At 41.0% G+C, this 27,237-nt stretch overlaps 5 protein-coding genes across 11 annotated transcripts; 1 reads left to right on the top strand and 4 right to left on the bottom strand.

Annotated features, from left to right (window-relative positions):
* LOC115751760 (ureide permease 1-like) lies at window positions 1-3,891 on the bottom strand. 2 transcript variants are annotated; one of them, XM_030689755.2, is made up of 8 exons: window positions 3,672-3,891; window positions 2,805-3,107; window positions 2,487-2,625; window positions 2,106-2,277; window positions 1,694-1,737; window positions 1,483-1,571; window positions 900-1,274; window positions 1-453 (listed from the first exon to the last, which is right to left on the bottom strand). In XM_030689755.2, exons 1-8 carry the CDS (start codon window positions 3,672-3,674, stop codon window positions 286-288), a joined length of 1,293 nt encoding a protein of 430 aa, XP_030545615.1. In that variant the 5' UTR covers window positions 3,675-3,891; the 3' UTR covers window positions 1-285. The 2 variants fall into 2 exon arrangements, with proteins under 2 accessions (XP_030545615.1, XP_030545607.1); XM_030689747.2 differs by having other exon boundaries at window positions 1,483-1,574; window positions 3,672-3,890.
* A 3,103-nt stretch (window positions 3,892-6,994) lies between these two features.
* Window positions 6,995-9,463, bottom strand: LOC115751887 (PLASMODESMATA CALLOSE-BINDING PROTEIN 3-like). 2 transcript variants are annotated; one of them, XM_048279046.1, is made up of 5 exons: window positions 9,224-9,463; window positions 9,070-9,178; window positions 8,571-8,810; window positions 8,371-8,407; window positions 6,995-7,217 (listed from the first exon to the last, which is right to left on the bottom strand). In XM_048279046.1, the coding sequence occupies exons 2-5, from the start codon at window positions 9,119-9,121 to the stop codon at window positions 6,995-6,997; spliced, it is 552 nt and encodes a 183-aa protein (XP_048135003.1). In that variant the 5' UTR covers window positions 9,122-9,178; window positions 9,224-9,463. The 2 variants fall into 2 exon arrangements, with proteins under 2 accessions (XP_048135003.1, XP_048135002.1); XM_048279045.1 differs by having other exon boundaries at window positions 9,070-9,185; window positions 9,231-9,397.
* Window positions 9,464-11,973: 2,510 nt separating this feature from the next.
* On the bottom strand, window positions 11,974-16,217 carry LOC115751851 (triose phosphate/phosphate translocator, chloroplastic-like). Of its 3 annotated transcripts, none has more exons than XM_048279042.1 (13): window positions 15,697-16,217; window positions 15,438-15,509; window positions 14,944-15,009; window positions 14,700-14,782; window positions 14,494-14,610; window positions 14,120-14,215; window positions 13,859-13,971; window positions 13,569-13,646; window positions 13,300-13,416; window positions 12,835-12,934; window positions 12,650-12,750; window positions 12,257-12,366; window positions 11,974-12,205 (listed from the first exon to the last, which is right to left on the bottom strand). In XM_048279042.1, exons 1-12 carry the CDS (start codon window positions 15,981-15,983, stop codon window positions 12,340-12,342), a joined length of 1,257 nt encoding a protein of 418 aa, XP_048134999.1. In that variant the 5' UTR covers window positions 15,984-16,217; the 3' UTR covers window positions 11,974-12,205; window positions 12,257-12,339. The 3 variants fall into 3 exon arrangements, with proteins under 3 accessions (XP_048134999.1, XP_048135000.1, XP_030545725.1); XM_048279043.1 differs by having other exon boundaries at window positions 11,975-12,205; window positions 14,120-14,191; window positions 14,494-14,614; window positions 14,704-14,782; XM_030689865.2 differs by having other exon boundaries at window positions 11,976-12,205; window positions 14,494-14,614; window positions 14,704-14,782; window positions 15,697-16,216.
* A 4,165-nt stretch (window positions 16,218-20,382) lies between these two features.
* LOC115751898 lies at window positions 20,383-22,086 on the top strand. Of its 3 annotated transcripts, none has more exons than XM_030689919.2 (6): window positions 20,383-20,587; window positions 20,686-20,758; window positions 21,107-21,158; window positions 21,281-21,350; window positions 21,647-21,747; window positions 21,918-22,086. In XM_030689919.2, the coding sequence occupies exons 1-5, from the start codon at window positions 20,465-20,467 to the stop codon at window positions 21,731-21,733; spliced, it is 405 nt and encodes a 134-aa protein (XP_030545779.1). In that variant the 5' UTR covers window positions 20,383-20,464; the 3' UTR covers window positions 21,734-21,747; window positions 21,918-22,086. The 3 variants fall into 3 exon arrangements, with proteins under 3 accessions (XP_030545779.1, XP_048135004.1, XP_030545772.1); XM_048279047.1 differs by having other exon boundaries at window positions 21,914-22,086; XM_030689912.2 differs by lacking the exon at window positions 21,918-22,086 and having other exon boundaries at window positions 20,384-20,587; window positions 21,647-21,910.
* Window positions 22,087-22,892: 806 nt separating this feature from the next.
* LOC115751876 (14-3-3-like protein GF14 iota) lies at window positions 22,893-25,544 on the bottom strand. The gene is made up of 7 exons (XM_030689891.2): window positions 25,346-25,544; window positions 24,419-24,725; window positions 23,932-24,019; window positions 23,718-23,827; window positions 23,482-23,630; window positions 23,272-23,318; window positions 22,893-23,190 (listed from the first exon to the last, which is right to left on the bottom strand). Exons 1-7 carry the CDS (start codon window positions 25,416-25,418, stop codon window positions 23,185-23,187), a joined length of 780 nt encoding a protein of 259 aa, XP_030545751.1. The 5' UTR covers window positions 25,419-25,544; the 3' UTR covers window positions 22,893-23,184.
* Window positions 25,545-27,237: the final 1,693 nt, after the last annotated feature.

The raw sequence follows: 27,237 nt of genomic DNA, 5'->3' as shown, positions 1-27,237 counted from the left end.
TAGGAAATCAACCAAATGCATTCAGTTCCCGGGCGTCGGATGTTCGTTGCCGATAGAGAGCTAGGAAATTCCTTGATCTCTACATCCCAAAGTCTGAACTTCCTTCCATTTCTCCTGGTCAAAAATGATGATCCTTTCACCCAGTTTCCGGAATCCAGTTCCATTTGGTATGAGCTTCGACACGAACTCGTGTGCGATTCCACTGCTCTATTAACCGGGGAATTCACCACCATGCAATATCAAATGCGATCATCGTTTATCGTAGACGCCGAGTGTTGGGAAGAGCTAGGCACTTGCGCTCACGCTGCGTTGTCCCGCTGACGCCATGAGAAGCGCAACAGCCACGATAAACATGACCAGCATGCTGACGAGCAGCACATACGTTCTCCTCGATGATCTGCGGTACTCCCCAAACAGAAGTATGCCCCAAAAAGTGCCAACAAGTGGGAGTGCCTGCATGAAGCTAAGATTAGATGGGAATAATTCTTTCCTTCATTGTTACTAATTTTTCCAATGGTAAGACTATGATATTTCATACTTGGACCTTCTGTACATAAAAAAATAACAAAAAGCATCGTGTCAAAACTAAATCACAGCCATACCCTCTTTAGTTGTTGTAATATTGCAGAGCTATAATTAAGCACAAAAATGAGCTATTTAATCATTGCAAATTTGGGTTTTATGATATAATATCAAAGGATTTGATGTTGATTTAAAATTGACTTGTATTTGCCTTGATCACCGAATAGCAGTTGATATAATAGCAATTTAACAGTGGTTGATGTAGGCTTTACAAACTAGGGGGAACACGGATGATATCGCATCGTCATGAGGATGCTTCATAGCATTCTCTTAGTGAAATCAGTCATGCACGCGTACTCGTAAGCTCAGCAACAAACCTGAACAGCATCTGCAGCAGCATATCCGGCAGCCTCGCCTCCCATAAATTGGAGGCCATTACCAAATCCGCACAAAAGGCCAGCTAAAAGAGCCCAACATCTTCCATTCCAGTCACTTGCATAAGCTTCGAATGATGATCCGGGTAAACCAAGAATAGGGTGGTAGAGGAAGCTGACGTTCAGAACAGCGGCAACAATGAAGCATGATATTGAGAAGTAAAAAAATGCGGTGTAAACCGTCAAGTGAGGAACACCCTCCTTCAAAGTATGCCACTGATCATTTGTTGCCAAATTAAAAGCAGGTGAGAAAAGAGCAAAGCAGACACCACCAAAGAAAGCTATTCCTAGACCAGAAAAAGTGTTCCTCCCAAGAACCTACAAGAAGTCACGAGAAACGAACACTAAATCATCATTTGGAATATGGTGCAGAGGAAAAACATGGATTACTTAAATCTCCTATAGCAGCTGGACATGCATTCACTGATAACCTCATACCGTAGTAGTTGTAAAAACTGCAAAATGTTGAGATGAATTTAAACTCCTTCGGGTTCGAGAATCAGTTCAGTGAGATAAAATCAACAACCTTAATTGCTCTTTGATTCTCGAGCTCAATCAGAAAATCTGCTGTCCCTACTTCCACTGTCCCAGCTAAACCACTGGCATTTTCCTCATCTTCTGTAAAGAAGCCTATTGTTAGAGCAGGCAGATATGAAGAACCAAAGATGCTGTTTTTGGGAAATGGAAATCAATTTGATGATTAAATCTGTTCAATGCATAATGTATCAAAGTTATACCATAGTTTTGATGTACTCCTTTCAAGGCAGAAAAGCTTGAAATCCTGTTGAAATTCAATTACAAGTGCCACAAGTCAAGCAAGATCAGTGAGAAAACCATGCTTTATCTTCTGATAATCTGAAGTGGCAGCAAAGGGGATATATGATGGGAAGTTTCTTGAGAGCAATCACCATAAGGATCTTCAGAAAGATTCTCAAATTTGAAAACAGTGGAGGAAACCCAACTTTTCTAAGTGTTACACAAAGAATTTCCAGTGAATTCCTAAACCACCTTTTCTAGATCGCACCTCCATCTATTTTAGAAGTAAAATACAAATCCGTCTTGTCAACATGCTTCCAGGAGAAAAGTGGATGTATCAGACCCGTAAGCTCAGAAAAAGACAGCACATTCACCATAGGCAGTTATACGTACTTGGCATCAACATTGCCAAGAGCTGACTGGTTGAGCTTCATTTTGTTATCATCTGCATCCGATGCACGAACAGCTGAGGCCAGACAAACTGCAATGACAAAGCAACCAACTCCAGGGAAAAGAATCTCTGCACTGTTGATTCTGTTATCCAAGAAGTAGTTTACAGTTGTGCCTGTTAAAGTGTCACAAACAAGAACAAAGACGATAAGCTACAGAACCGATACTACGACCCAGTTGTATCAGTCAGTAAGGAAGGTCGGCAAATTCATTTGCACAGCTTGGGGTACTTCAGGTTTGCACTAAATTAAGTGCCTCATTATTCAGTAGCATACAATGACCAAAATATTGAGCATGGAGAGGCACTGAGAAATGGATAAGTACCTATAACAACAGTCATGCTGCAAGTGATCACTAATGTCACTGATAAACCAACCAAAGCCAACGCATATTGTGTGGCAAGATTTCCAAGACTGAGGAGCACTCCACCTGCCATAGCAAACAGAACGGATGGCCAATTATCCTGCATCAATTACTTCTATAAGATTTCAAAACAATAATTAGGACTGACACATACAAGCAGTGACAAAGTGTTGAGCACTCAGAATACTTCTTTTGATAAGCATAGTCCAGAAAGTGTGAGGAAAAACAAAATGGAACAGCACGTAAACCACATCTGACAATTTTGAAGGAGAAAGTCACCTGAGAAAGCTGATCCAGAAAATTAGGCGAATCTGTGGTGCCCTTGCCTATCTCCCCGAGAGTGAAGGCAATGACTACAGCTGCCAGGAGATTGGCGACACTGTAATCCAGATAAGTATGCTGCGGAAGGCGGCCTCGCCTTTCCAGAAAAGTGAAGATGGCAGGCCACGTTCCCAAGAAGAAGAGGGAAAGCAGCATGCATGCTATGGCTCCTACTTTGTTCTCCACGAGATACATTTTCAAACCACTTGCAGTTGTTCCTTCCACTGGTGAAAAGGTCAAGAAAGGTGTCCACGAAAAATCCTGTGAGACAGAAATGGATAGTTGGAGACAAGTTACTCCCTTTCTTTTGGCCTTTCAATCATGAAAGAACTTACACGCTCGACACTCCTAAACTCAGAATTACCGCGGTTCCTGCAAGTATCACTAGGTCAGCAACCGCTGCTCATGCTTCCCAAATCTTCCCAATTCTCTCTAACAACTAAAACGACCTACTATGGCCAAAAGATAAAAGGAAAAGAGACAAAAGCTAACAACACCACCACATAGAGAGTCACATTCTACATAGGATACTCAGAGTTCCACATGCAATTGCGAAGCATAAGAACATTGACCTGCATATACGCTCTCACGCAAGAATTATACGCCAACCAAAGAATGTCGGAAAAGGGCAGAACATTATATGATGATCCGACAACTAGAAGATAAGCTATCCAATTAAGCACAGCTAAATCAGACCCAAGCAGCGACGGTCAGATAGCAATCAACAAATGATCGTCATTCAAAAGCCGAAACACACCTCAATTCTTCCATCAGAGATATAATGAAGGATGGAACAGCTAATTCCTAATGGCACGATTCCCTCACCATTGTCGTAGTGAATCGGCAAAGACCTAGTCCCGAATCCAGCAGAACAAGCGACTGGTGAAGAGCTTAGCGCATTCTCAATGCCAGCTGAGGGGGTCGCGTCGAAGCTGAGAGCCAGATAGAGAAACAGAGTTACCAGTCGACGATTCTACGGGCGCCAGAGTCAAACATTGCAATCATGAGCGAAATATCTTCATGTGATTTAGGCAAATAGTGTCGGAAGATGGAAAAAGACCTTTACAACCTTTTAATTTTATTAATTTAATTTTAATTCGAAGAAATTCAATCTAAAGTTCCTTGTCATTATACTAATTCAGTGCTAAATCTTTTAATTATGCTAATTTAATTCTAAAATTTTTTAGGTTTTGCTAATTGAGTTTATCTGGTCAATTTAGGCCAAAAGTTACTGATGTGAACAACAATTGTCCCGCCCGACACGGCTATCATTTTTTTTTTGGGTCAAAAGTAGCATTTCTTTTTTTTTTTTTTTTGGTTAAGGAAAAGTAGCATTTCATTCATTTTCGCAAAAAACAAGACACAAACAAACGATTTCAAAATAAAACAAACTCCATATTAAAAGATAAATGATCAGAACAATTCACATGCTCAAAGAGCAAATCTTTGAATTCTTCAAACTAAAATAGGCAACCAATCATCGAATTAGTCTTAAGTAACGAGCACACATCGAGAACTTTATCCGTTGCTATGGCTTTGCCTTTCGACAGTGCAAGCCTAGATTTGGTATCCCCAACACCATCACCGTTCGTAATAAAAAGATTGAACAAGTATTGATCCAAGCTAAGAGTAAAACCTTCACGAAATCCATCCGATCTCCTTGAAAGCTGAATTTGTACATCAATGAAACTCGAGGGAAGTGAAACTTTGAAAATATATATTTGAAAAATTCCAAATATAGACTAGATGGGTAAAAAAATTCTCCAAAAGGAAAGAGAGAAGCTTACAGATTTACACTAGACCGAAAAAGAAAATTCCCCAAACAAGAGGAAAGTAAGAAAAGGAAGATAAGAGAAACTAAATTAGTTAAAGAAGGTGAATGTGGCGGGAGAGAGCTAGCTCAATCCCTCCTCTCCATGGAGGTTGAAGAAAGTTTTGTGAAAATGAGAGAGAGAGAGAGAGAGGTAGCGGTTGCGGCTACACAGTTAGCATTGACTTGAATATATATATATTTTTTTCAATTTTCATAACTTTTCTTCCTTTTTCTTTCTTTCTTTCTTTTTTTCTTTTTCTTTTCTTTTTCCAATGGCCGGACCACTAGCCACTGGCCATGCGAGAGAGAGCCCCTCGCCGGCCTCCGAGGACACAAATGACAAATATTTTCTTCTCAAAATTTATTTTTGGCCAAAAATAAATTTTTATATTTCTATTCCTTGGACAAGTTTCTGAGTATAGACACGCGTTTCATAACGACATCAAATTTCTTTTCGTAGAACTGAAATTCGTTTGATAACAATATAAAATTTTTACGGTTGTCGTTTACTAGGCGACGATTGATGATTGGCGAATGAGTTCGGTGGTTGACGGATGGCAAACGGCGAATAGCGAAGGGCAAATGGAAGCCGAGGATCGGCGACCGGTGGCCTACGGATGGCAAACTACGAAGGGCAAACAGGAGCCGACGAGCTCAAAATGATATTCGACGAAAGGGACCCGAGAGAGGCGATCGCACTAGATAGTGGCCGACAAACAGAGATCGGTGGTGGGCACACGAGAGAGAGGGAGTAAGTAATGAGAAGAATTCTTAAAAGGTAGAAAATTTCTATTTTTTTTTTGTCGAACTTTTTGTTTCTGTTCCAAGCATATTTCTAGGCCAAAAAGTTATCCCAAAAGTAGAAAAATGAAATAATGTTAGCAAATGGATTTTTGCTCCAAATCTATTTTTAACGAAACAGAAAAATAGGAAAATAAGGAAATAAAACTGTTGTCATATGCGCCCTAACAGAAAGAGAAAGGAAATAAAAAGAAAGAAAAATTCAAAAAACATATATAAAAGAATGTCCACGTCAACATCAGCAACGTTACGTAAGATCGCCAATATCCATGCTAGAGATTTATAACCTAAATTGGCCGGATTGACTCAATGTGAAAATATTCATGACTAAACCGACACGATAGAAAGGTTTATAACCGAATTGATACAAAATGTGAAATGATTTAGATCTAAATTAACATGATTTGAAAGATTTATTATCGAATTGATACAAATATACCAGATTTATGACCTTTTCCTTTGTACCTTTTCACTTTCTTTTGTCTTGTTGACGTGGTGCTGATCAGGTGCTAAATCTGCATCACGTGTAACAAAAGTCCATAATCGAAATTAACCCACCACCCCCCCCCCCCCCCCCCCCCCGCCCCCACCCCATCCCATTGCTTGTATAATTCTCAGTCACTTGAGTGCCTATTTCGACGGCTCACCTTACGTGCTTCTTAGATTGAACTTTGACCACGTGACTTTTTAAAGGAAATTAAAGTTCACCCCAATGGAAAATTTTACATTTGACATGGCATAAATATCCAAAAGAGTATTGCTAACACGACAAGATAACAATATGACGGTGAATTGCTAATCATAAGATCAGAAGTGGATCCCGTCATAATTGCTATATATTTTTTGTCATTCATAACATGTATGATTGAAATTATACCGTTATACTTTATACTGTCGCCTTCTCAAATTTCTATCCAACACGACGACGAGGAAAAACTCTCTCCCTTTCTCAAACTCAATTTCTTCAGTTGTCAAACATGAAGGCATGCTCTCTCATCCATTGTTGCCTCGATCTGTATTCATGACAATCGTTGGATATGCCAATTCCATCAGTGGATTCCACAAAATCAACAGCGGAGATCAATTTGATCCAGTGGATCCCGGTGCAGGGAATCCCTAAAAATAAAAATAAAAATAAAAATAAAAATAAAAATGGAAAGAATAAACATGAGTACGACCACGTGGGGAACAGCGGTTGGCTGGCTCGATTAATTCAATCAATCCAAGAGACCAAACAATCCTAGTAAACTTCTGAACGAGCACAAAACCCCATAAAAGCATAAATAAAATACAATAAAGTTAGCATACCACCAAAAAGTCCCTCCAATTTTAAGGAACATGTTCCTAGTCAACATGTACATAAAATCCCCAAAGCCTAAAGCAAATTGGTCCAAGGCTTTGTTGCGTCTATGTCCTACCAAACCCCCCTTGAAAATTACAAGATTTCCCACCCCGTGGTGAAGAGCCATGTCCTATTTGAGGACCTTCCCAGATTCAAAACCTTTCTAGTAGCACTCGGCTTAGCCCTCGAACTTTAACCACGCAACAAGGGAATGATAGCCAGGGAGAGGAGGAGGAGGAGGACTGAATTGATGCTGCTGAAGAGAGCCGGGTCGGCGGCGTCGCTGGAGTCGTTGATGCCGGTGGGGCCTAACCCCGTGCCGCCATTGAACCCCGTGGTCGGGGTGGTGATGATGGTGCCCGGCGGGGACATGGTCGTGGTGGTATTGGACGCCGGAGCAGCGGGTGTGATGGAGCTTCGCATCGGACCAAGAAAGAACAGCGAGAACGTCAACGTCTAAAGTAGATAAGAGCACGAGAGCTTTTTATTCGTAAGTAGGCATAATCAATCAATCATATTGTAAAGCTAGTGCCAACCTAAAGGTTTAGGTGTGTCCCGCGGTTGACTTAAATATGGACGTGGAGGCAAGATTTGCGGTGTATTTCATCGAATCGAGATTTATCCTATTGAAAGGTCGGTTCATCGTTCTTGGAAAAAAGAACAAAGACCAAAAACTAAGCAACTGTGCTTAGTATACATGACATAGGTAAATAATGAGACAGCTTCATAAAAAATAAAAAATAAAAACCAAAAACTCTAAATTATGTCTCCGTGACATTTAATTCAATTTTTTTTGTGACACAAAAAAAATCCCAAACTTGTACTCGTGACACAAAAAATCCAAATCTATAACTATGTGACACATCTACTCTAAATTATTTTTTTTTGTAATATCAAAAATCCCAAACATGAAAGCATATGACACATTTACCTAAAAATTGTGAGATAATGTATTACATGTGCACAAATTTAAGGTTTTTAGTGTGAATTTTTTTTTTTGGATAAATGGATCATAATGGTACAAGCTTGGAGTTGTCATATAGATACAAATTTGAAATTTTTTATGTCAAAAAAAATTTAGAGTAGGATTTTTAGAGGGTTTTTTTTTTTTTTTAATAAAGGAAGACAAGGAAGGCAGGCAATAATTATCAACATCTGGGACAGCTCAGAAAACTCTCCAAGGAGCCAAGCGTGCTCTGACTTGCAAATGAATTCAGCGCGGTGGTTGAACACTTGGGCCGCAAGATCTGCCGCTCACGCGTCATGTTCTCAGACATTATTTGCCACCAAATCTGAAAAGCATCAACACCGCTCTCTCTGCTCGCGCAAGAAATGAAAAACAAGAAAGCGAAAGTTTTTCGTGTTTTCGTGTCGTGAAATATGCAGACGACGATGACATGAACAGACCCATGAAAACTGGAAAATCTTTTCTCTTGCTTTTCTTTTCTTGTTCTCTCTTTTTTTTTCTTTTTCTTGGTGAGGGAGAATGATTGATTATCAAACTTCGCGCAGATTATCTTTCAAAGGAAAGGAAACTTTTCTCGAGAAAAAATGGGGAACGGATGTACCTTGGACTTGAAGCGAAGACACACCCAGAGGGTTGATCTGCAAAAAGCCACAGTGAGAAACATTCATCACAACCCAAACCAAAGAGAACCCCCAGTGTCTCACAAAAACGTATCGTACGCAAAGCAACGTTTATTGAAATCAGAAATGGAGAGTTCAGTTTATCTTTTCCCAGTGCCAACGACATTAGAAATGCACGTACTCGGAAGAACAGTGGAAGGAGCGGCGGTCCCGGAGAAGTCGCAGCTACCGGCGACCTGGCCTTTCCTCTGGAAATAGCTGTTCACGGCGTAGTTGCAGTGGTCCTTCACGGTGTTGGGCTGGTAGCAAGAGCCGGCCTGAAGGATGGCGGAGCAATCAGCCCCAGCTCCACAGGCATAGTCCAGGCTCTTCTGGAGGGCTTGGTCACCGACCCCGTCTTTGCACAAGCAGTATGTTGCACCTACAACAACAAAATAAAAGACCAAAAAATGATTGAGAAAATGCCCGACAAGCAGTGTGAGAAAAAAGATGGGTTCTTTTCCCGTGAGGCAAAGGAGAGTTGTGTAAAGATCAGAACTTTGTCATACTAGCTATAGCAGAAGACCAAGAAAAGGACCAAAGAAGGGAAAATATGAGAACCCTTTCTGCCATTCTGGTTGCACATTTGATGTCAAAAGGAACGGAAGGGGGAGAGAGAGAGAGATTCATAATAAGCTTACCCGAATGGCCAGTGAAGGCCAGGAAAAGCACCAGAAACACCAGAACAGCCATTGAAGGGTTCAAGAGAGCAGCTGCTGCAGAACTGTTGGCGAGAGAGCTCTGGTTTTTGAGCTTGAGAGCCAGATGTCTGATGGAGAGAGAGAGAGATCGAGGGAGCTTGTATTGGAAATGAAGATTTCTAGGAGGAGGCAACACGATTGAGGTTGATGGGGTTCAGTACAGTATCTAAATAGCAATGCAGCTTTCTTCCTCTCTCTCTCTTTCGTTTTTTTTTTTTTTCCTTCTCGAGCAATTCATCGGATTTTGAGAAATTCAATGATGCATCTTTATATAGTGATGTCTTCAATTGATGGGAATTATTATAATAATGTCTGATAGAAAATGGGGGAGAGTGTCACGGGGAAGGGGGGAAGCGAGGGAAGCTCTGAGGTTTGATCGACTGTTCATTCAACGGTCATAAACCCACGTGCGTAACCCAACCTTGGGTTTGGGTTTGGGTTTGGGTTTGGGGCTTGGTGGGGTCTCTGCAAGATCCGGGTCCCACTTTTGGAGTTTTGAGGCTCTCAAGCCCTGGCAGACCTGTCGCTGTCTGTTCTTTTGGCTATTCCGTGAAGTAAAACACTAGAAAATCGAGCTTTGATTGAGATTAAAATTACCGCAGCGACGCGCGCGTGTTTTCACGAAAAATAAATTAATTAAAATCGTTTGCACTAGTTATAAAAATGAATGGGCAAAATATATTTCCACCGCCACGAGAATATGAAGACATAAGTTATTATCAATAAAAATGGTTTTTATTGATTAATTATTTTAAGCGACACGAGATATGAATTTTATAAAAATATTTTTTAGATTATTTTTTTCAATGGAATAAATGGGGCTTAAATTAAAGAGAAAATTTCAAATAATGAATTAAGTACCCTCATTTTCTCAAATAAAGACTTGAAGTATTCTCATTATTTCAAAGCAAGGCCCGACAAAAGGCATTTTAGTCCTTTTTTCATTTGTTTCCTTTTTTTACTCCCTTGGGCCGGAAAAATAAGGATAGGGCTTTATTTGATTGGTATTGATTTTTACTTATCGATAAAAAAGGACAATCAATCGAAGAGTAATATATGGAATAGATGCAATGGAAGTTGGCAACCAGAGAGAAAGAGCCTTGGGCGGGCAAGCCATTATCCTAACCATCTCCTTTGCTTCACCTGGAGCTTAGTCCCTTCTTTAGAATAGAACCATATTGAGGTCCTAATTGCATGAACGTCCTTCCAACTTTGATTCACACAGAACATCGCGCCTTACATGGGCAAGGAAGAGATGCGTCGTCGAGATGGTCTTAGCTACAATATCCGTTCTTACCTGCCACACTAGGATCGAAACACAGCCCGGACTTCTTGCCGTTCCTACTCGCCGGCTAGCTAGCCACTGCGAGGGATGGGCGAGTCGAGGGTAACCCTCACCTCGCCAACCTTGAAGGCACCCAACGGCAAGAAGGAAGGGCCAAAAATAAAAAATAAATGATGAAAATATCCTTGTTCAAGCCATTCTTTGAAATAACGAGGGCACTTCAATTTTTTATTTGAAAATTTTCCTAAATCAAATGAAAATAAGCCAAATTTTATGGCATAAACTCGGATTGTTGTCAACCAAAGTAATGGAATACCAAGCATAAGTGGGTGCATCTTATTCGAACTCGCGTGTCTATTTTTTTAATATTAAAGTGAGGACACATGAGTAACCACCCTAGACTTTGAGCTTTAAACAGGAGCTTCACCATGAGTTAAACGAATACCAATCATACTTGAGAATTTAAAAACGCTTCTCAAATTTTCGCCGACTCACTTTAAGCCGCTCACAAAGAGTTATTGTTAGAGGCGATCAATGAGTGTGCTCGAATTGAGCTCAAATCAAAACTAATTGGTTGCTCATGCCCGCTCGTTATCGAAATTAAATTATTTTATCGAATTGAGCGGGCCCGGTTCAAGCTCAAACTCACCTGAATTTATTTTCCAGCACTAGTGCCATCGTATCCACGATAGTATTTGCCAACTTCCTATGGATAGTGCACTTTTTTTCGGTGCACCAAACAACATCCTCCATGTATACTATTCCCTCAAAACCAAGGTAAACGGAAAAATCACTTCATTATTAACGTCGATTAATCCTAATTCCCGATTGTTTATACCACTTGAAAAAAAAAAAAGCTAACAAAATATATTTTTCTATTAATAACAGAAGTATCTCGTCACAAATACGCTGTTCCTTGACTCAAAATCATAAAATTAAAACCTAATAAAATTAGGATAATGATTTTCGCATTGCTCATTTGGCAAGGATGTTAAGAGGAAGGAAGAAATAGAAAGTACATGCTTTTCTTCGTGGGATTGTACGTCTTTAAGATTTAATTTAATGCCGACCCAACCAGCCGTTTGTACTCAGACAATTGGTGAATTTCCATCTCTGTACATATCATTCGTATGTTATTACAACGCTTAAGCCCCCAATTTATGTCATAAATTTGCTGTTAATCCTGTCATGTAGCATGGGTGGGCCCACGAGTTGTTCCTATTGAGTGGGCCCTGCCAGATGGGATACACAAAAGTTAAGGAATCTTGGCAGTGTTATATATACTCCTGAGTCGGTCCACCATTTCTGCAAGTTTCCCTAATTTCAGTCGTGGATTCACATTCAAACCTCCGGCAATGCAGAACGTTTGAACATGTTAGACCAAAAAAAAAAACATGTTAGATCAATGATTGGAACCTTGATCTGACCATTTTTGCTAATTAATCGGCACCGCAACACGGTTTGCGATTCAGCGAAATCGAATCGGCTTCGTTCCCCTGGCTTGCGGTACGCATATGATTGAAGAAGTAACATGGTTGGAGCTTGAACGGGTTGATTAAGCCTGGGAAAGCGAGGAACTTGAAGCCTCACCGGGAGTGATTCACAATCTGAAACGATGCAGCTCCATTTGTAATTTCTTATTTCTTCCCCACTAGAGGCCGCGTACTTGCACAAATATCAATAGAAAGGTACACGACGAATGCAAGTTTAGACAGAGAATTCGACCCGGTAGCTACAGTTTCATGAAGATGTAGAGAAGTCTTTGAGGCAGCTCGGCTAGCGGGTATTAACCTCTTGGATGTAGAGAAGTCTTCGAGGCAGCTCGGTTAGCGGGGTATTAACCTCGGTAAAAGAATTTGCTCATTTATTACCTTAAAAAATGCATGGAGTACAAGGAAATTGGTCGATCCCGCACGATCGGCACGTTACTGAGCAGGGGCCGCTGCAGCCTTCTGGAAAAACAAGGCAAAAGATGTCAGGACAATGTGGTAAACCTGGGCCAAGAATGAGGAAAGAAAGAAAATTTCGGCTGGCTATTGGTGATATGCAGGTGGATATTAGTGTCCATTCGGGAACTCGTTTGGCTTGACATGACGGGAAGGGTGTTCTTAAATTGATGGTGGAAGAGAAGAATGTACTGAGCATTTTCCAGTGGCCGCAATGCAATACTTGCCGCTTGCAGTCGAAAGATGTTTCGAAAACATAATGAGAAGGTGGTAATTCGACAGGATTTACCCGTTTCTGCTCTTCGATATTCGCCTTTATGAGGGAGTAGATGGCCACTCCAGCTATTGCTATTGCAGTTCCAATCCCAGTTTGAGTGGAGATCCTATTACCTGTAGTTTTGCAAATACAGAATCTATGAGCACAAATGTGCTTGTAGTTCTGAAACTAAAGTGGAGAATGCAGCGAGATGTTACCAAATACAACAATAGAGAAACCGATCACAAAAACCCTCTTCAGCACATTTCCAACAGCGTGTGTAAGTGGCGCTACCCGTTCCAAAGTGTTAGTAGCAACCTGGACAAAAAAGGCAACCATGTGTTCATGAGACATGAATCTATGAGTACAAACATGATAACCACAGCAGCAAATGATGTAATGTTATTAAAATAGTTGGTAATTTTCAAGTTATAAAGTCACTTCTTAGTTACCAACCATGTTCATGATGTATCAGCAAGGAAATCTGTTCCATGCACAGGGCTATGGAACGCTTGAAATCTGCGTTCTTATACCCGTAGTCTTAAACTTTTGTTTATCGACAGAGGGAACTGAACTCCATTATTAGTCCTTCCAAACTTTTCCCCATTTTGTTAAACTTTTCAGCTTTCTTCTTTCTGTAACATTGAACAGCAAAGCCGAGCTGCTAGAGATCCATGCTATACCTGATTGTAGAGATGATAGAACAATCCAATGCAGAAAAGGTCTGACAGGAACTTGAAAAGACCCACTTTGGCAATGGCCTCCATAAATCCGTATTGCATCAGTTGAGGGCCCTCAATCTGAAAGTGAAACAAGTCAATGCTCAAAGGTTGCAGCTGGCGCAATTAATTTAGAAAAGAGAAAGCCATTATATTCGGGGCTGATAGTCAGCATGATATTACAAAGTAAATGAATCTGAAATCTCTGCTGTGATCACTTGTAAGAAGCTTACAATAACTGCTGGAGGGATGCAAAACAGAAGAGCGATGATTGTTATATAAGCATACACATTTGTACTGTCCATTCCTGTCTGCAGAAAATAAAAATGGAAACTTCAATTCGAGAGAAAAGACTTGAGATACGTAGAGTAAGCAAATGAATCCAAGAAGAGCAACCACCAACTAGCATCCTCATCAGCTAGATGTTTTAACAAAGAAACAATCGCAACGTAAGATGTACTATCTTTACTTCCACCATGCTCATCAAGCTGCTGAACGAAGAGTTTTCTGACAGATTTCTCACCATTGCTTTCTTTGAGTAAATACTTCTGTAGGTAAATGCAACATTTGAGATCATTGCACTGACGAAACCAGTCCAGTTGAAAGAAAGCTCGGTTAATGAAGCCATCGACACACCTGAGACGATATAATCGATACCATTTATATAAAAAAATCTGATCAGTTTCAACTACTTTGGATGCAAAACAAGAAAAGCAGAATAAAACTCAAGTGTGTCGCATGCATTAGCAAGACTTTAGCAGCAAAAACTAAATCCAAAACTAACCAATCACAACAGGAGCTAGTGATAGCCACAGGGACAGTGGGATCTGGTGGCCCAGAACGAACTGAGAAGCAGCCGCATTGAAGAATGGCTCAAGGGCTGTTAACGACATGACAAGAAAAAACAATTAATGCTATCAACTACATCTTACACTAGTCAAGAGATTTGCATGAGAATACAGAGTATTAGGTAAAGCAGAGGATCGCCTTGAGCGAAATCCTTTTGTTGTTAACAACTTAAAAGTATCTAAATAGCCAATAACAAGAGCTACCAGCACTTATGGTAGTGGTGTGCATTTGAACGTCAGTCATCCCGCATATGCTAAAAGAGTGAACTTATGTCCGCAAACATGATGATCTTTTCTTGAATCTGCTTACCTTTGATGGTGTGCGTAAAGGATACGGCAACTGCTGCGAAAGACACATTGGACATGACGTGTCCTAGGGCATGGCAGGCAGCAACAGGGGTCAGCAATGCTAGAAGCTCTCTATCAATTGGCTGTTCAAGTGATGAAAGCACGTCAATTGAATTTTAGTTGGACGATGCGCAATGACTAAGGGCATAAACACTTGGAGCGTTGAACTTACCGCACGTTTGGGCAGACCAACTGCCCAACTAACCAGACAATAAACAACTCCAACGAGAAGATGTATGACAGATACGAAGCTGCAAATGAGAAAAGGAGTGTGATCGTGCGTGGGAACATAACATGCCAAAAGTAAAATGTCTGCTATAGAGAACGTAAACGGGGCGGGCATTAGCATTGATTCAAGTAACTGGAAAACTATATGTTCCACAGAGGAAGAGAATCAGCGAGGACAACATACTATGGATACGGGAAATAATTATAGACCTTCTTGTTCAGTATGTTGAAGATGACATTCAAGAAGTACCTGCATTGAAAGAAAATATCACACGGTTATTTCCTTTTATTGTTTTGGCTAGCAATCAATGGTTATTTCAGTCCTCGATCTTCTTTGCGGTTTTTTCCTACTTTTAATTTCCCCCCCATGAGGAGCAGATGATCACAGAATCCCCTCATTTTCACTAAAATTATGACGACCAAACTTAAAGCGAAGGCTCGAGGCTTGGATAATCTCGAAATTAATCATCAGCGCCGCATTAATGATCGTTAGCTGGGAACAGTAAAGAAAGATGTCTTTGTAAGAGCATCTTCAGATCAAGTATTGCCCTGCACTTGAGTTAGGAGCTTTGAACTGCTACGGTGCAAGGAAATGAGGAAGATTCAATTCAACCATCTCAAGACTCTTAAGTGGGAAATTACGTCATTATGATACGAAAACAGAATGAAATCACATACCACATGAAGAAAAAAAAGCCAGTAACAAGTGCTGGGTATCTTTCTCCGAAGCTCTTGGATGGTTTTGCCAACCTGCACTGATCATCAACACATTCAGAACAACCAGAAAGGTCCAAAAAAAAAGAGTGGGAAAAAAACCCAGAATAACAACAGACCAACACCAAAAAAATCCCATCTTTATCTTTTTCCCTTCTTGTTCCACTTAACTCAGCAACAAACAGAGAAAAAACAAAGCGAAAGTAGAGAGAAATCATCCGACCCATCGGAAACTTCAATCTCCCTGCCCTCTGCGTCGGCTGCGGCCGCTCTGGCGAGATGGGAACCGGCGAGATGCCGCCGTCTGAACGGCCCGCTTCCGCCAGGGAATCTCAGAGGCTCCGGCAGCGGCGAGAAGGCAAGACGTGACGCGCCACTGGCGAAGCTCTTTCGAGCCTTGAGCAGAACAGAAGTGGCCGAAATCGCGTGGGTCGTCAGGTACAGAGACGACATCTTCTTGGAGCCAGAGGCTCCGATCGGAGAGCGAACCGGGGTAGCGATCGACGGCATCTCCCGATCAAAAAACGAAGAGAGGAAGCTACGAAAACGGTAGCTTTACTCGGGGGTGGTCACTATAAAAGGGGATGAGCTTAAGCAGTGAGAAGGAACTGCAGAAGCGACAACGCTAACGTCGATGGAATCAAAGAGAGTTGAACTCGAAGCCGAGATTTAACTCATAAAAAAGTAGCCGGTTGATTGATCTTCTTCCTTGGGTGGGGTGCCAAAAAGTGGTGGGGCGAAGAGAGAGAGAGAGAGAGAGAGAGAGAGAGAGAAAGTAAACGAGAGGCCATCGCTGTCAGAGAAGAGACGCATGGGGGGCGGCATCATGCCTTCTCTGATGATTGGACAACGAGGAGCGGAGACTGAGAGAGTGAGGTCATGCACGAGCTCAACTTTGGCGGGCGGCGGGCGACGGCGTCGGGACGGCGACAGCGGCGGTTCGTTAACGACAGTGACGTCCCAAATGTTTTCGATTCGTTTTTGTCGTCAGCGGAAGGTCCTGCGCGCGTAAACATGTTACGAGAATCGTTTTCTATTCTGTGTTTCGAATATTGTTAACCGGTTATATCATCTTGCAAAGTAATTTTGTAGAGAAAAAAACATTCCAATTTTATTCCTTTTTATGTATATTTTCCGGATGAATCGATTTTCTTTTCAACATAACCGATCAAGAATCTAATTGGAAGTGCCGGTTTTTGCTTCGTGCACCTGTAAAACAGGAACACGCGTGGATGTGAGGCCGAATGCACGAATGCTGGCCGAAAAAAGTCCAAGTTGCAACTTAGTTTGCACGAGAATGGCATCCTTAGGGGAAAACCATCCCAAAAACCCTAAATTTATTACACCTTTACCAATTCAATCATGAACCTTTCTTAATTTTGTCAATTGAGTCATAGATCTTTTCAAGTTTTGCTAATTGAGTTCTCTAATATTGTCCGAAAATCGCTAATTGGACGTCAACCGTTCCGTGTAGCGCAATTGGCTATGATATGGACAATTTTTATTTTTTATTTTTACATATATGGCTAGAGACCCTCGTTTGGTTTGGGCGAGGGGCTCGCAACCCTCGCCAACCACGGGCAAGGGGTTTACCCTCGCCCGTGGCTAGTGAGGGCCGTAACACTCTTGCCCAAACTAGGCGGGGCTTTACCGACCCTCGTTCACATCACCGTCATTTGTGCCACATAAGACAACAGGCATTCACACCAATGATTTTTAATCAAAACCGGCTGGACGGACACAATTAGCAAAACATGAAAATATTTAGGACTCAATCGGTAAAATTAAAAGGTGTTTGACTTAATTGGTAAAAGGGAATTAATTTATGATTTTTTTGATAATTTTTCCCATCTCTCTTGGCCTAACACGGAGTAGGATACACGGGTCCCGGTTAAGTTTTTAATCAATCCCATCTCTTGGACGGCAAAGTACACCAAAGCAAAGATAATATATTGCGTGTGGAAAGTGGAAATACAGTATAAACACCGGGAAAACAACGTGGAGAACTCCGAAAGTGGCATGCAACACTTTTGAAACGAGATCGTTAGTTTAATTAGTTGGTTGCTTTGGCACGCACATTTGAAAAAGATGGTCCACGAATTCGTGCGCATGATTCATTGCGCAATGTAAAACGTGATAATATTTTAAGTTCTTTTGTAGTTCTCATATATTTCTGTTTTTCTAACATGATAAAGATTTTTGTCCAAAAAAAAATGATAAAGATTACAATTTTTAGTATGGATCGGGTTCGTAACCATAGGTTTCAATGTACGAGATCTCGTAGCACTTACCAATGAAGTTCTATCGATTAGTATTACACAGAAGAAATCAATTCTAGACACAAGTAGATTTGTTCTTCATAGATAAACTTGGGATTTTCAATCTCGGGTAAGATCGATTTAGGATCATGGGACCATTTTCTATTGGATAAGAAGGGCTATTGCACAAATGCACTTCTAAGTACTTGCCCCATAGAACATATATCTATCAATATGAAGAAGAAATCATGTTATGAAGGAGATTCTTATTTGTACAAATGGCACTTCGAATTTGCAGCGAGCATGAAGAAATTAACGATACGTCTTTTTCTTTTGAGTTGTTACGGCATATCAATTGCTCGAGACCTTTGGTCTCTACTCGAACCCAGTGAAAAAAACGAGATCACTTCTTATGGACTCGCTGAGAATGATTTTGATTTAGTTTGTGGCCTATTAGAAGTAGAAGGTGCTCAATTGGAATCATCGCAGACAAAAAAAACTTACAACCAATTTGACAATAATCGAGTGACGTTGCTTCTTCGGCCCAAACCAAGGAATCCCTTAGATATGATGCAAACTATATCTTGTTCCATCGTTTATCAAGGATTTCTCTATAAAAAATACAAATCAGAGTTTGAAAAAGGGGAAGGAGATGGAGTCCTCGACCTAGAACAGATAGAGGCCTGATTTAGTCACATAGTTTGGGCGCCATTGGCTCTTAGAATATGGTGCCCTTGGGGTTTTTTTTTTTTTTTTTTAATTGTATCGAAAGGGTCGATTCATTGGGATTTTCCTATTGGTCAAGGACTCTCCATAAGATTCATTATTGCATTACATATAGCTTCCTTGTTTGTAGGCAAAGATGATTCGAAATTGTTTTTCATTACGATGCATAACCTGCATTCATGTGATTCATATCCGGTCAATCCCACAATGTTACAAGGACTCAACAACAATGAAAAATTTGTAATAGTGGTGTATGAAATTTTACATGCAGCTATGCAACTATAGTTTTGAGATAAAATAAGAAAAATCTTTCGAGGAAGTATGAAACGGAAAGAGTTATGAAAAAAAATGGAGTTTTAGATTATTGTTGACACGCATAATTGAGCACATAAATTATGCCTATTTTATTTTACCATTTTTTTTTCATAATTGAGCACATAAAAACTAGTTTACTATTATTGCACAGTATTTCGGGGCGTCGGATTAAAAAGTACAAATTTTAATTGGAAGCAAAATAAGTTGAGAATTATTATTATTATTATTATTATTATTATTATTATTATTTTAGGCGCAGAGTTGAGAGTTCCACAAAAGTACTTATTGCAAGATTAACGAGCAATCCCTTGCAATTTAGAGCCGCATGTTTTACTCCAGGAGATAATCCTTGTGAATAAACTTCTCGTCATATATTTATGCCACTTTGAACATTCAATGAAATGAAAAATAGGATAACTTTAATTATATATAGGTGAGAAATCAGGTCGGTCCAATTCAGGAACTTATTGTTTAAAGGCGGGTTCAGACATGAATCGGTCCGATTCTTGGTTCTATACCTTGAACCGGTTTTTTTACTTGGAAATCAAATCGGTTCATCCGTGACTCTTAACCCTAAGTTCTTTCTCTTTTATAATTCTACCTGTCTCGCCGCCTTTTTATCTCTCTCTCTCTCTCATTTCTCACTCTCCGCTCTCCTCCTCTATAGTGGCTCGACTCCACCCCGGTTGCTCACCAATCTCCATTCTAGTTGCTCGACTCCATTCCGATCAGAGGTATGTCGGTGTCGTTTCGATGAGTAATAATGGCTTTGTGATTTCTTCTTTGAGTGTACCCCGCTCTCTTAGGCACGTTAGATTCTGAGTTTGGATCCAGATATCTTGTTTGCATGATCAATTATTGAAACAAAATCAACACTAGATAATTTCCCTGCTTGTCTAAATCCACCATGCTTGCATTTACCATCATGATTTTCAAGATCTTCTCTGAGCTCTTTTGGATCTACATGTGTTTGTGTGCGCTATTAAGTATTTGCTCACAAGATTGCTGCTGCAAATCCAACATGGAAGCCACCACACCGAATTAAAAATCTCGTTGGATGTTTTGCAGGAGATCTCCCCCGCAGCATACTCATGAAAAAGAACAGAAGAGTGAGGTATGTATTCAATAGTCTAGTTATGTCTGCTGTGTGTTTTGCATTAGAACATGTAATTGATGGAGCTGCTTAATCCCGCTCAATCTTTTTCGATCTTTCACTTAATCTTCTCATCTCTATACAGAATTCGAGTATTTCACGTGATACGCCTTTTTATGCTGTTACGCCTTCTACGATTTCGGACTTCGTTTGTTTCGCAGAAAATAAGTGATTTGAAAAATATTTTTCAAAAAAATGATCATTAATATTGCTTACAAAAACAAATATACGTATAAAAAAAAATATGTTCATCGTCTACCCAAATGTTTAGATATAACTTATTATCGGTGAGAGGTTCTCCTTCCGGTTCCAAAAAACGGGAACGTGCTGGGACATGGTGTAAATAAAAAAGGAAAAAAGAAAAAGAAAACGAAAGCCCAATGGGGAGGCGATGAGGCCTGGTATAAAAACAAGTCCATTACGATCAAACCGGGATACCCTAAACCCAAGAAAAAACCAACTGAAGATAAAAATGAATCGTTTTGCTCCCGATTTCTCTTGAAAATCTGCCCGACTGCTTGCGCAGATTCGTCACCCCGATGGCCGGCGGAGGCAACGGCGGCGGAGGCAACGTCGGCGGTTGCAAGGAGGAGGAGCAAGACGGGGTGTCGGTGCATTCTCCGTGCAAGGCGCCTCTTTCCTCTGCGTCTTCTCTCCCTCAGGTATCTTCGTTGATCCCCGTGTTTGATGCAACTGGTCGTTTCGTAGCTGGAAAATGAGTTCTGATTCTGACATCCGATCCATTTGCGCCCGCGAGAAGGAGCAATCGCAGGTCGAATTGGAGCTCAGGCTGCTGGAAGCTCTCGAGAGGTACCCTCCCGCTAAATTGCGAGGTGAGTCGAGTTTCGATCGATAGCTTGCTCTCGTGGTGCCTGTTCAGGGCGATGGCAAAAGGCGACAACTTTGTCGCCTTGCACTTTCCTTTTTATTGACTGCAATCAACTAATTTTTCCCGACAACAACAGTTAGTCCTACCTGCTTTGTCTGTTTCCTGGGCAATTCAGTTCTCTTTTGGAGGACTACAATTGCAATTCTTGTAGATTACAGTTTTTTTTTATCTGTCTGCTAGTGTGTGTGGAATGCGGGTACAGACATTACGATCCATTTCCATTTCTTGAAAACTCTGTGTTCATCGAATTGGTTTCGAATGCTTCCAAGGGTTAAGCAGCCATCACTTGCAGGTATACATCGGCACTTCGTCCTTTACGGGCTAATGGAGCACCTGCGAAGAAGGTTCTTTCCTCTTTAAATATCCCTTCACCCTTTGGGTGTTACCTGTTCAGTTTGTCCAGAGAAAATAGATGATTTATCTAGTTTTTCCAAGTCTCTCATGACGTGCTCGCTGCTTTTCCCAGCTTCGACCGCCATTTCTCTGCCGACGAGGTTTTGCAATTGCTGGATCGTTTCTACAACTTAGACATGCTGGTACTTGGTCTATTTAAGCTGCTCTTTTTCTTCTTCTTTTTTTTTTTTTTGTGGGTTGTGTATATTCCTGATCATTCATCGTGTGAATGCGGCGATGAAGCAATGGCGAAGTAAATTTTGCTTCTTTGATTGATCGATATGACGAAAGTTCCCAACTTAATCTCAAAGACCGGCACCCTGATTCCATGGATGTAGAGAGCTAGCTATTCTGGGTGCATATTTTGTATGCCTGTTGTTTCTGTTTCAAGGATATGGAAGCACGCTTGTTGATATTGTTCATTGCCTTTTGTGGTCAGAAACCAGATGAGGATGAATCTGAGATTCTAAACCAAGAGGAAGATTTCAGCTTGCCGCCAAGCTATTTCGTCAAGGAAGAGCTTTAATCCCGAGAAGAATGGTACATATTATTTTCGAGTCTGGAGACCTTAGCTATATCATTGCCCCCAGCATGTTCATGGGATGAATTTGTCAATTTGCCGTACATGCTTAGTCCATAACTTGCGAGAATAATGTTGTCATTGCGACGGCTGACGCGATGTACATAATTCAGCTTTCCTTTCCAGTTCTCCGATTCCTGGTGGATTTAATTGAGAGCGAGACAGAATGTTGTGGGAGTATCGGCATGCAGGATGGATCGTTTCGAGATACAAAATACATGTAATCACTTGCAAAAGGAGATTTTCCAGGTTATGAATCTCGCAGTGTTTTGAGAATCAATAAGATGATCGTTCATAAATCATGCTGAAAGGTGAACAGAAAGGCCTAAGGACTGGACACTTGCTTCTGTGAAATCGGCCAATTTAAAGTTGCCGCTTGTGCTTTGAAGGAACGGTTTATTAAAATTTGAATGTCCAAGTTAGGGATGGTAAAAATTTGTTGAGCTGCCTTGTTTGGGTTTCTAGCCCTTTGGGTGAGAGCAAGTTGTGCCCTCGCGTGAAAGTTCCGCTTTTGATTACGGATAGTACGCTGTTCGATTCCTGTCCTTAGGGTATGCAAGAATCTATTCTTGGACGGATGAAAGTTCATCCGGGTGAAGGGCCGGGGTGGTGGGGTTTCAAAACATTCTTGCTCAGTTTGGTGCCACCCTTGTTACACCACCCGTACAAAAAACAACGGCTATAAAGAGTAGGGAATGTCGGCCGAACCCTTCAATTTTCTGTCCGGTATCGGTGTCGGAAGCGCGATTTCCAATTGCAGATTCAATTAGACTCGTGAAAGGATTTGATGTTGGCTTCTTTAAACATGGGACCGACAGCACACTAACTCACCATATATCTCAAATAATCGTGCTTTTGGGTTTTGCTAGACCCTCTCAACCGATCGTCTTTAAAAGGCCACAAAGTTGTTTCACGCAAGCGGACCAACGGCAAGCTCCTCGGGGAAAAATTATTCTTCATCACTTCGTGGAAGGACCGCTTAGGCGTAGAGGATATATAGGATCCACCGTTGGCCACCTATAAAGCTTTAAATTGAACACTGATGGTATCTCCGAGAAAAAATGGAATTAAATTTTAAACAGAAACATGACGCAAAAGCCAGGGTACAGTCGGGCGATGGCAACATAAGATAATCAGAGTATCGAAATCCAGAGTCCGCGTTTACATGATCAAGCATTGAGTGAAAACATGAACTGCAGAAAAAAGAAAAGTCCAAAGATAAAAAAGCGAAACTGAGGTGAAGCAATCTGCTGCACTTTTGCTTTCGCAACAGAGCTCGAAGTAACTGCTTGCAGGTTTCCATGTTGTCTGCTTAGTCTGCCGGAGAAGAAGAAAGACTGCATCTATGGATGCACCCTTGTAGTTTAACGCCCATGTCTTGATAACAGAGACATTGGTCAGTGCTGCACAAAGCAAGAAGATCTTATTAACAGCGGCAGATAAATGTGTCCTGTGGATGCCCAAAAAAGTTCTCTAACATGTACCTCGGGTTCAGCAGATTTAGGTTCTTCAACTTTGATGCCATCTTCACCTGCATAGAGTACATAAGTGAGAAGCTGAGTTCTCAAAAGGACATCAGTGACAACCATGCCATTTCTTTTCCAATTGTTTACAGTCCCGCCCCAACAATTACTGAAAATCATTTCGAGACTATATCTATGACATGTTTCTGCTGTCCATTATTTAACAAATACCTCCATCTTCAGGCAAATCAGAGGTCCAGAGAGTCAGGTTATCTCTCAATAGTTGCATAATGAGAGTGCTGTCCTTGTAGGACTCCTCACTCAACGTGTCCAACTCTGCAATTGCTTCATCAAAAGCTTGCTTAGCTAAATGGCAGGCCCTGCATGTACCATCGATGTATCACTATTGCATCCTCAGGCAAGACTGCCAGTTGAGTGTGTATTTTCAGTCGGTCAGGAATAAGTACCTTTCTGGGGAATTCATTATCTCATAGTAGAATACAGAGAAGTTGAGGGCAAGGCCTAGACGGATTGGGTGGGTCGATGGGAGTTCTGTGTTCGCAGTGCTTGAAGCAGCCTATACAGAATGACAATGGAGTTTATAAGTGATAACAGCACTATTAGATACTGAATTACAATACACTAGCAATGCATTTGTAATCTGACTTCAAATCAACATGCCTCATAGCCTTTCAGAGATTGCTCTGCAGCCTCTTTCCTTTCCTGGTCAGTCTTGAACTCAGCAAGGTAGCGGTAATAGTCCCCTTTCCTATATTTAGGCAGATAGCAAATTCATCTATAAAGAACAACTATACATGATTTTCTTGAAATTTTTACACATCATCTCTGTGCTGACTTGTAAGTAGCATTAAAGTCGATAACATAAAGAGGTAAGAGAGTGGCGAATCTATTAAATGAAGGTGGATCACATGTCTAAGCCACTTCAAACCAAATCTCTTCTATAACTTTTTCTTTTGGGATATGCTGATGTTTTTAAGCTTGCAACCAGACAGTAGAGACTGACATAAATGAGACAGGAACAGAAATTGTAACACTTGAGAAACCCATTTTGTTCTCATGTTATGTGGCTTATCAGAGGGAAGACTGCATGGAAACTGTAGTTTCAATCCAGCAGAAATGAAATGCACTTTCAAGCAAAAGGACTCACATTTTATAATAGAAAACAGTGGCTTCTCCAGCATTGGAGGACGGAATCAGGTGCTTGTCTATGATGGACAGAATGTCATTGCAGATCTTGGAGAGCTCCTCCTCTACCTTCTGTCGGTAATCCCGAACCAGTTTGACATTGTGTTCATTGCCCTTAGACTCTTCCTTCTGCTCAATTGAGGACATGATGCGCCACGAGGCTCGCCTGGCGCCAATCACATTCTTATAGCCAACAGAAAGGAGATTCCTCTCCTCCACAGTCAGATCTAGATCAAGCTTAGCAACCTTCTTCATGCACTCTACCATTTCTGCATTGATTACATGAAGGTAAAATATCTTGAGGAAAATGCAGTCCCCTCATAGCTGATAAACAGCTGCCTATCCCAACAACAGATTCACACATGGATCTTGAAATCTTAAGAAGTTCATTCATCAAAATTCCATTTTTGGTCATCAACCACAATCCAAACAGAAAGGGCAGTAATAGTCTCCATCAACATGTCAGGATAAACTGCGGCGCCAAGGTACCTTACCCTGATATGGCAATAATTCACGATATCAACACTTCCTTGCGGATGCCAGCCACATCTCCACACCAAACTAGGAATCAAACACAACGGTTTTCAATCTTTTCCACATGCATTTTCCTAACAAAAGCAAATAAGCAGCAAATCGAAATCTAACAGCCTTGTCGAGCGTCATTCACATTTCGATTCCCTCTACCGCATCACGTCATCCATCCGGCAACCTCTTCTACCGATAATTCATCCACATTATGAAAAATGTAAGATCCGGAAAAGCCACGATCATCGAGAAAGTGCTATTACCGGCACATTCCCGAACGCATTACAGAGATAGAGCGATTGAAAAAGCCACACCACCCCCCCCTCCCCAAAAAAAAAAAAAAAACAAGCGGAAAGCAAGTTACCGTCGTAACGCTCGGCCTGTTCGGCGAGCTTGGCCATGTAAACGTGAGTTTCTCGCTCCTTCTCCGACGACATTGTTGAGAGAGAGAGAGATGAAATCGAGAGAAGCAATAACCAGAGGAGGAGGGAGAAGGAGAAGGAAGAGGAGTGGGAGCGAAACGGGAGGCAAAGCGCGAGGGTGTGGCTTTATATCGTGTTCAAGAGTGCGCGAGTTTGGGAACCAAAAACGGATCTTGGCCGTTATTCCTGGGGTACAGAGAAAAAAAAAAATGAAAAACGAAAGACAGCGCGAATTTTCTGTAATTTTAGGCCCCATTTTTTTTTTGGGGAGTTTTTGTCTTCTTTTTATAGTAGAAAATGAGGATTACATAGCATGATGCCATGATCGATCGACTGGATTAGGAACCGCCCAGACCGGACCGAACCGAAAACGGCCCAAATAATCCTTGAAACTTCGGACCCGACACGCATTGCCATCTTTAGACTTATAATTTGTTCGACGTGGTCCCTAAAATATTGGTAAATGTTCAATGCAATCGGTCAATCGACAAAACAAACATACTCGATGACGTGGATTATAGTATGCCAAGTTGGATATTTATGAATGACGAGTCGAATGTTCGTCTTTTTATCCATCTGCTGTAGAAAAGGAAAAAAAAAAAAAACTGTGTTAACTTGTCTTTCGCTATTTGATGACGTGAATTGTTGCATATTGATTTGAGATGAATATCTTACACCGAAACTTTTTTTTTTCCATTGCTCACTCTTTAAACGGATTGAAAATTATATCTGCAGAATCCATTAACTTTAATAAATTTTCACAAGATTGAATACTTATCAATAGTTCATGGACTACATCGACTAAATTAAAAGTTCATGGAGGTCATTGCACATTGGCCTTTTTTTTTTTTTTTTGGACATTGCCGCAATGTCTTATAAAAGTCCCAAAAAAAAGAGCATACAAAACCAAGCGACCAAAAAAATTAACATAGGCCTTGCGACCAAAAAAAAAAAACACATCAGCATAGGCCGTTGAGTCACTTGGGGGCCCCACGTTTTTCATGGGCTGATATTCAAAAAGGGGCTCGTGCTTCCGGCCCTTTGTTCCAACGGGAAATCACGCAATGAGGAGTCTTTCGTTGTCCAAAACTTGTGGTAGTTAAATCTATTTATTTTTTCGGCAATGCACATTTTGGATTTGTTGACCACCTGATATCGAATTCTGTCTTTGTGGAGGCCGACATCGCACACAATTCGATCTCGACATCCGTGGTCGTCTCGGAACAGGTGCCCAACGAAAAGGTAAAAAGCATCCAGGAATAACTTGACTCGAATTTCGAGAGCCCTCTAATTCTTGCTGGCTTATCTCGCCTTCAAGGGGTGAGGCTGTCGGGTGAGAGCTCGGATTTTTATAGGTTTTCTATTGTTTAGTGTCGTCGGTTAAGCATCGAGGAACGACCCGCATTTGGTCGAGAGTATTTAAATGTAGTCCGGCATTACGTTCAATTCTTATGGTAAATTTCGAGAGGATTGTCTTTGAAACACTTGTAAATGCAGATTCTTTAGGCTCCAGTCCGGAGGACTGGACTCGGCGAAATGCCAAGCTTCCGCAATATATGACTTCTAGCTAAACAATAACATAACATCTTTTTCTTTTTTTATATGAATTGGGCTCCGATTTTCGTCGACGAATTTTGCCAGCGAAATTTCATCTAAACCCTTTTAAAAAAGGTTAATTAGATTGTTAGGTAGTAAATTTTAGTCGAATGCTATAACTGACCTTTCGGGGTAATTACCAAAAAAGCCCTAAACCTATTGCACGTGTGTCAATTCAGTCATAAACCTTTCAATTGTGCCAATTTAGTTCTAAACCTTTTGACAATTTGTGAATTCA

Source organism: Rhodamnia argentea, chromosome 5 (assembly GCF_020921035.1).
Source record: "Rhodamnia argentea isolate NSW1041297 chromosome 5, ASM2092103v1, whole genome shotgun sequence".
NCBI lineage: Eukaryota > Viridiplantae > Streptophyta > Magnoliopsida > Myrtales > Myrtaceae > Rhodamnia > Rhodamnia argentea.
This window is presented reverse-complemented; position numbering and strand designations above follow the sequence as displayed.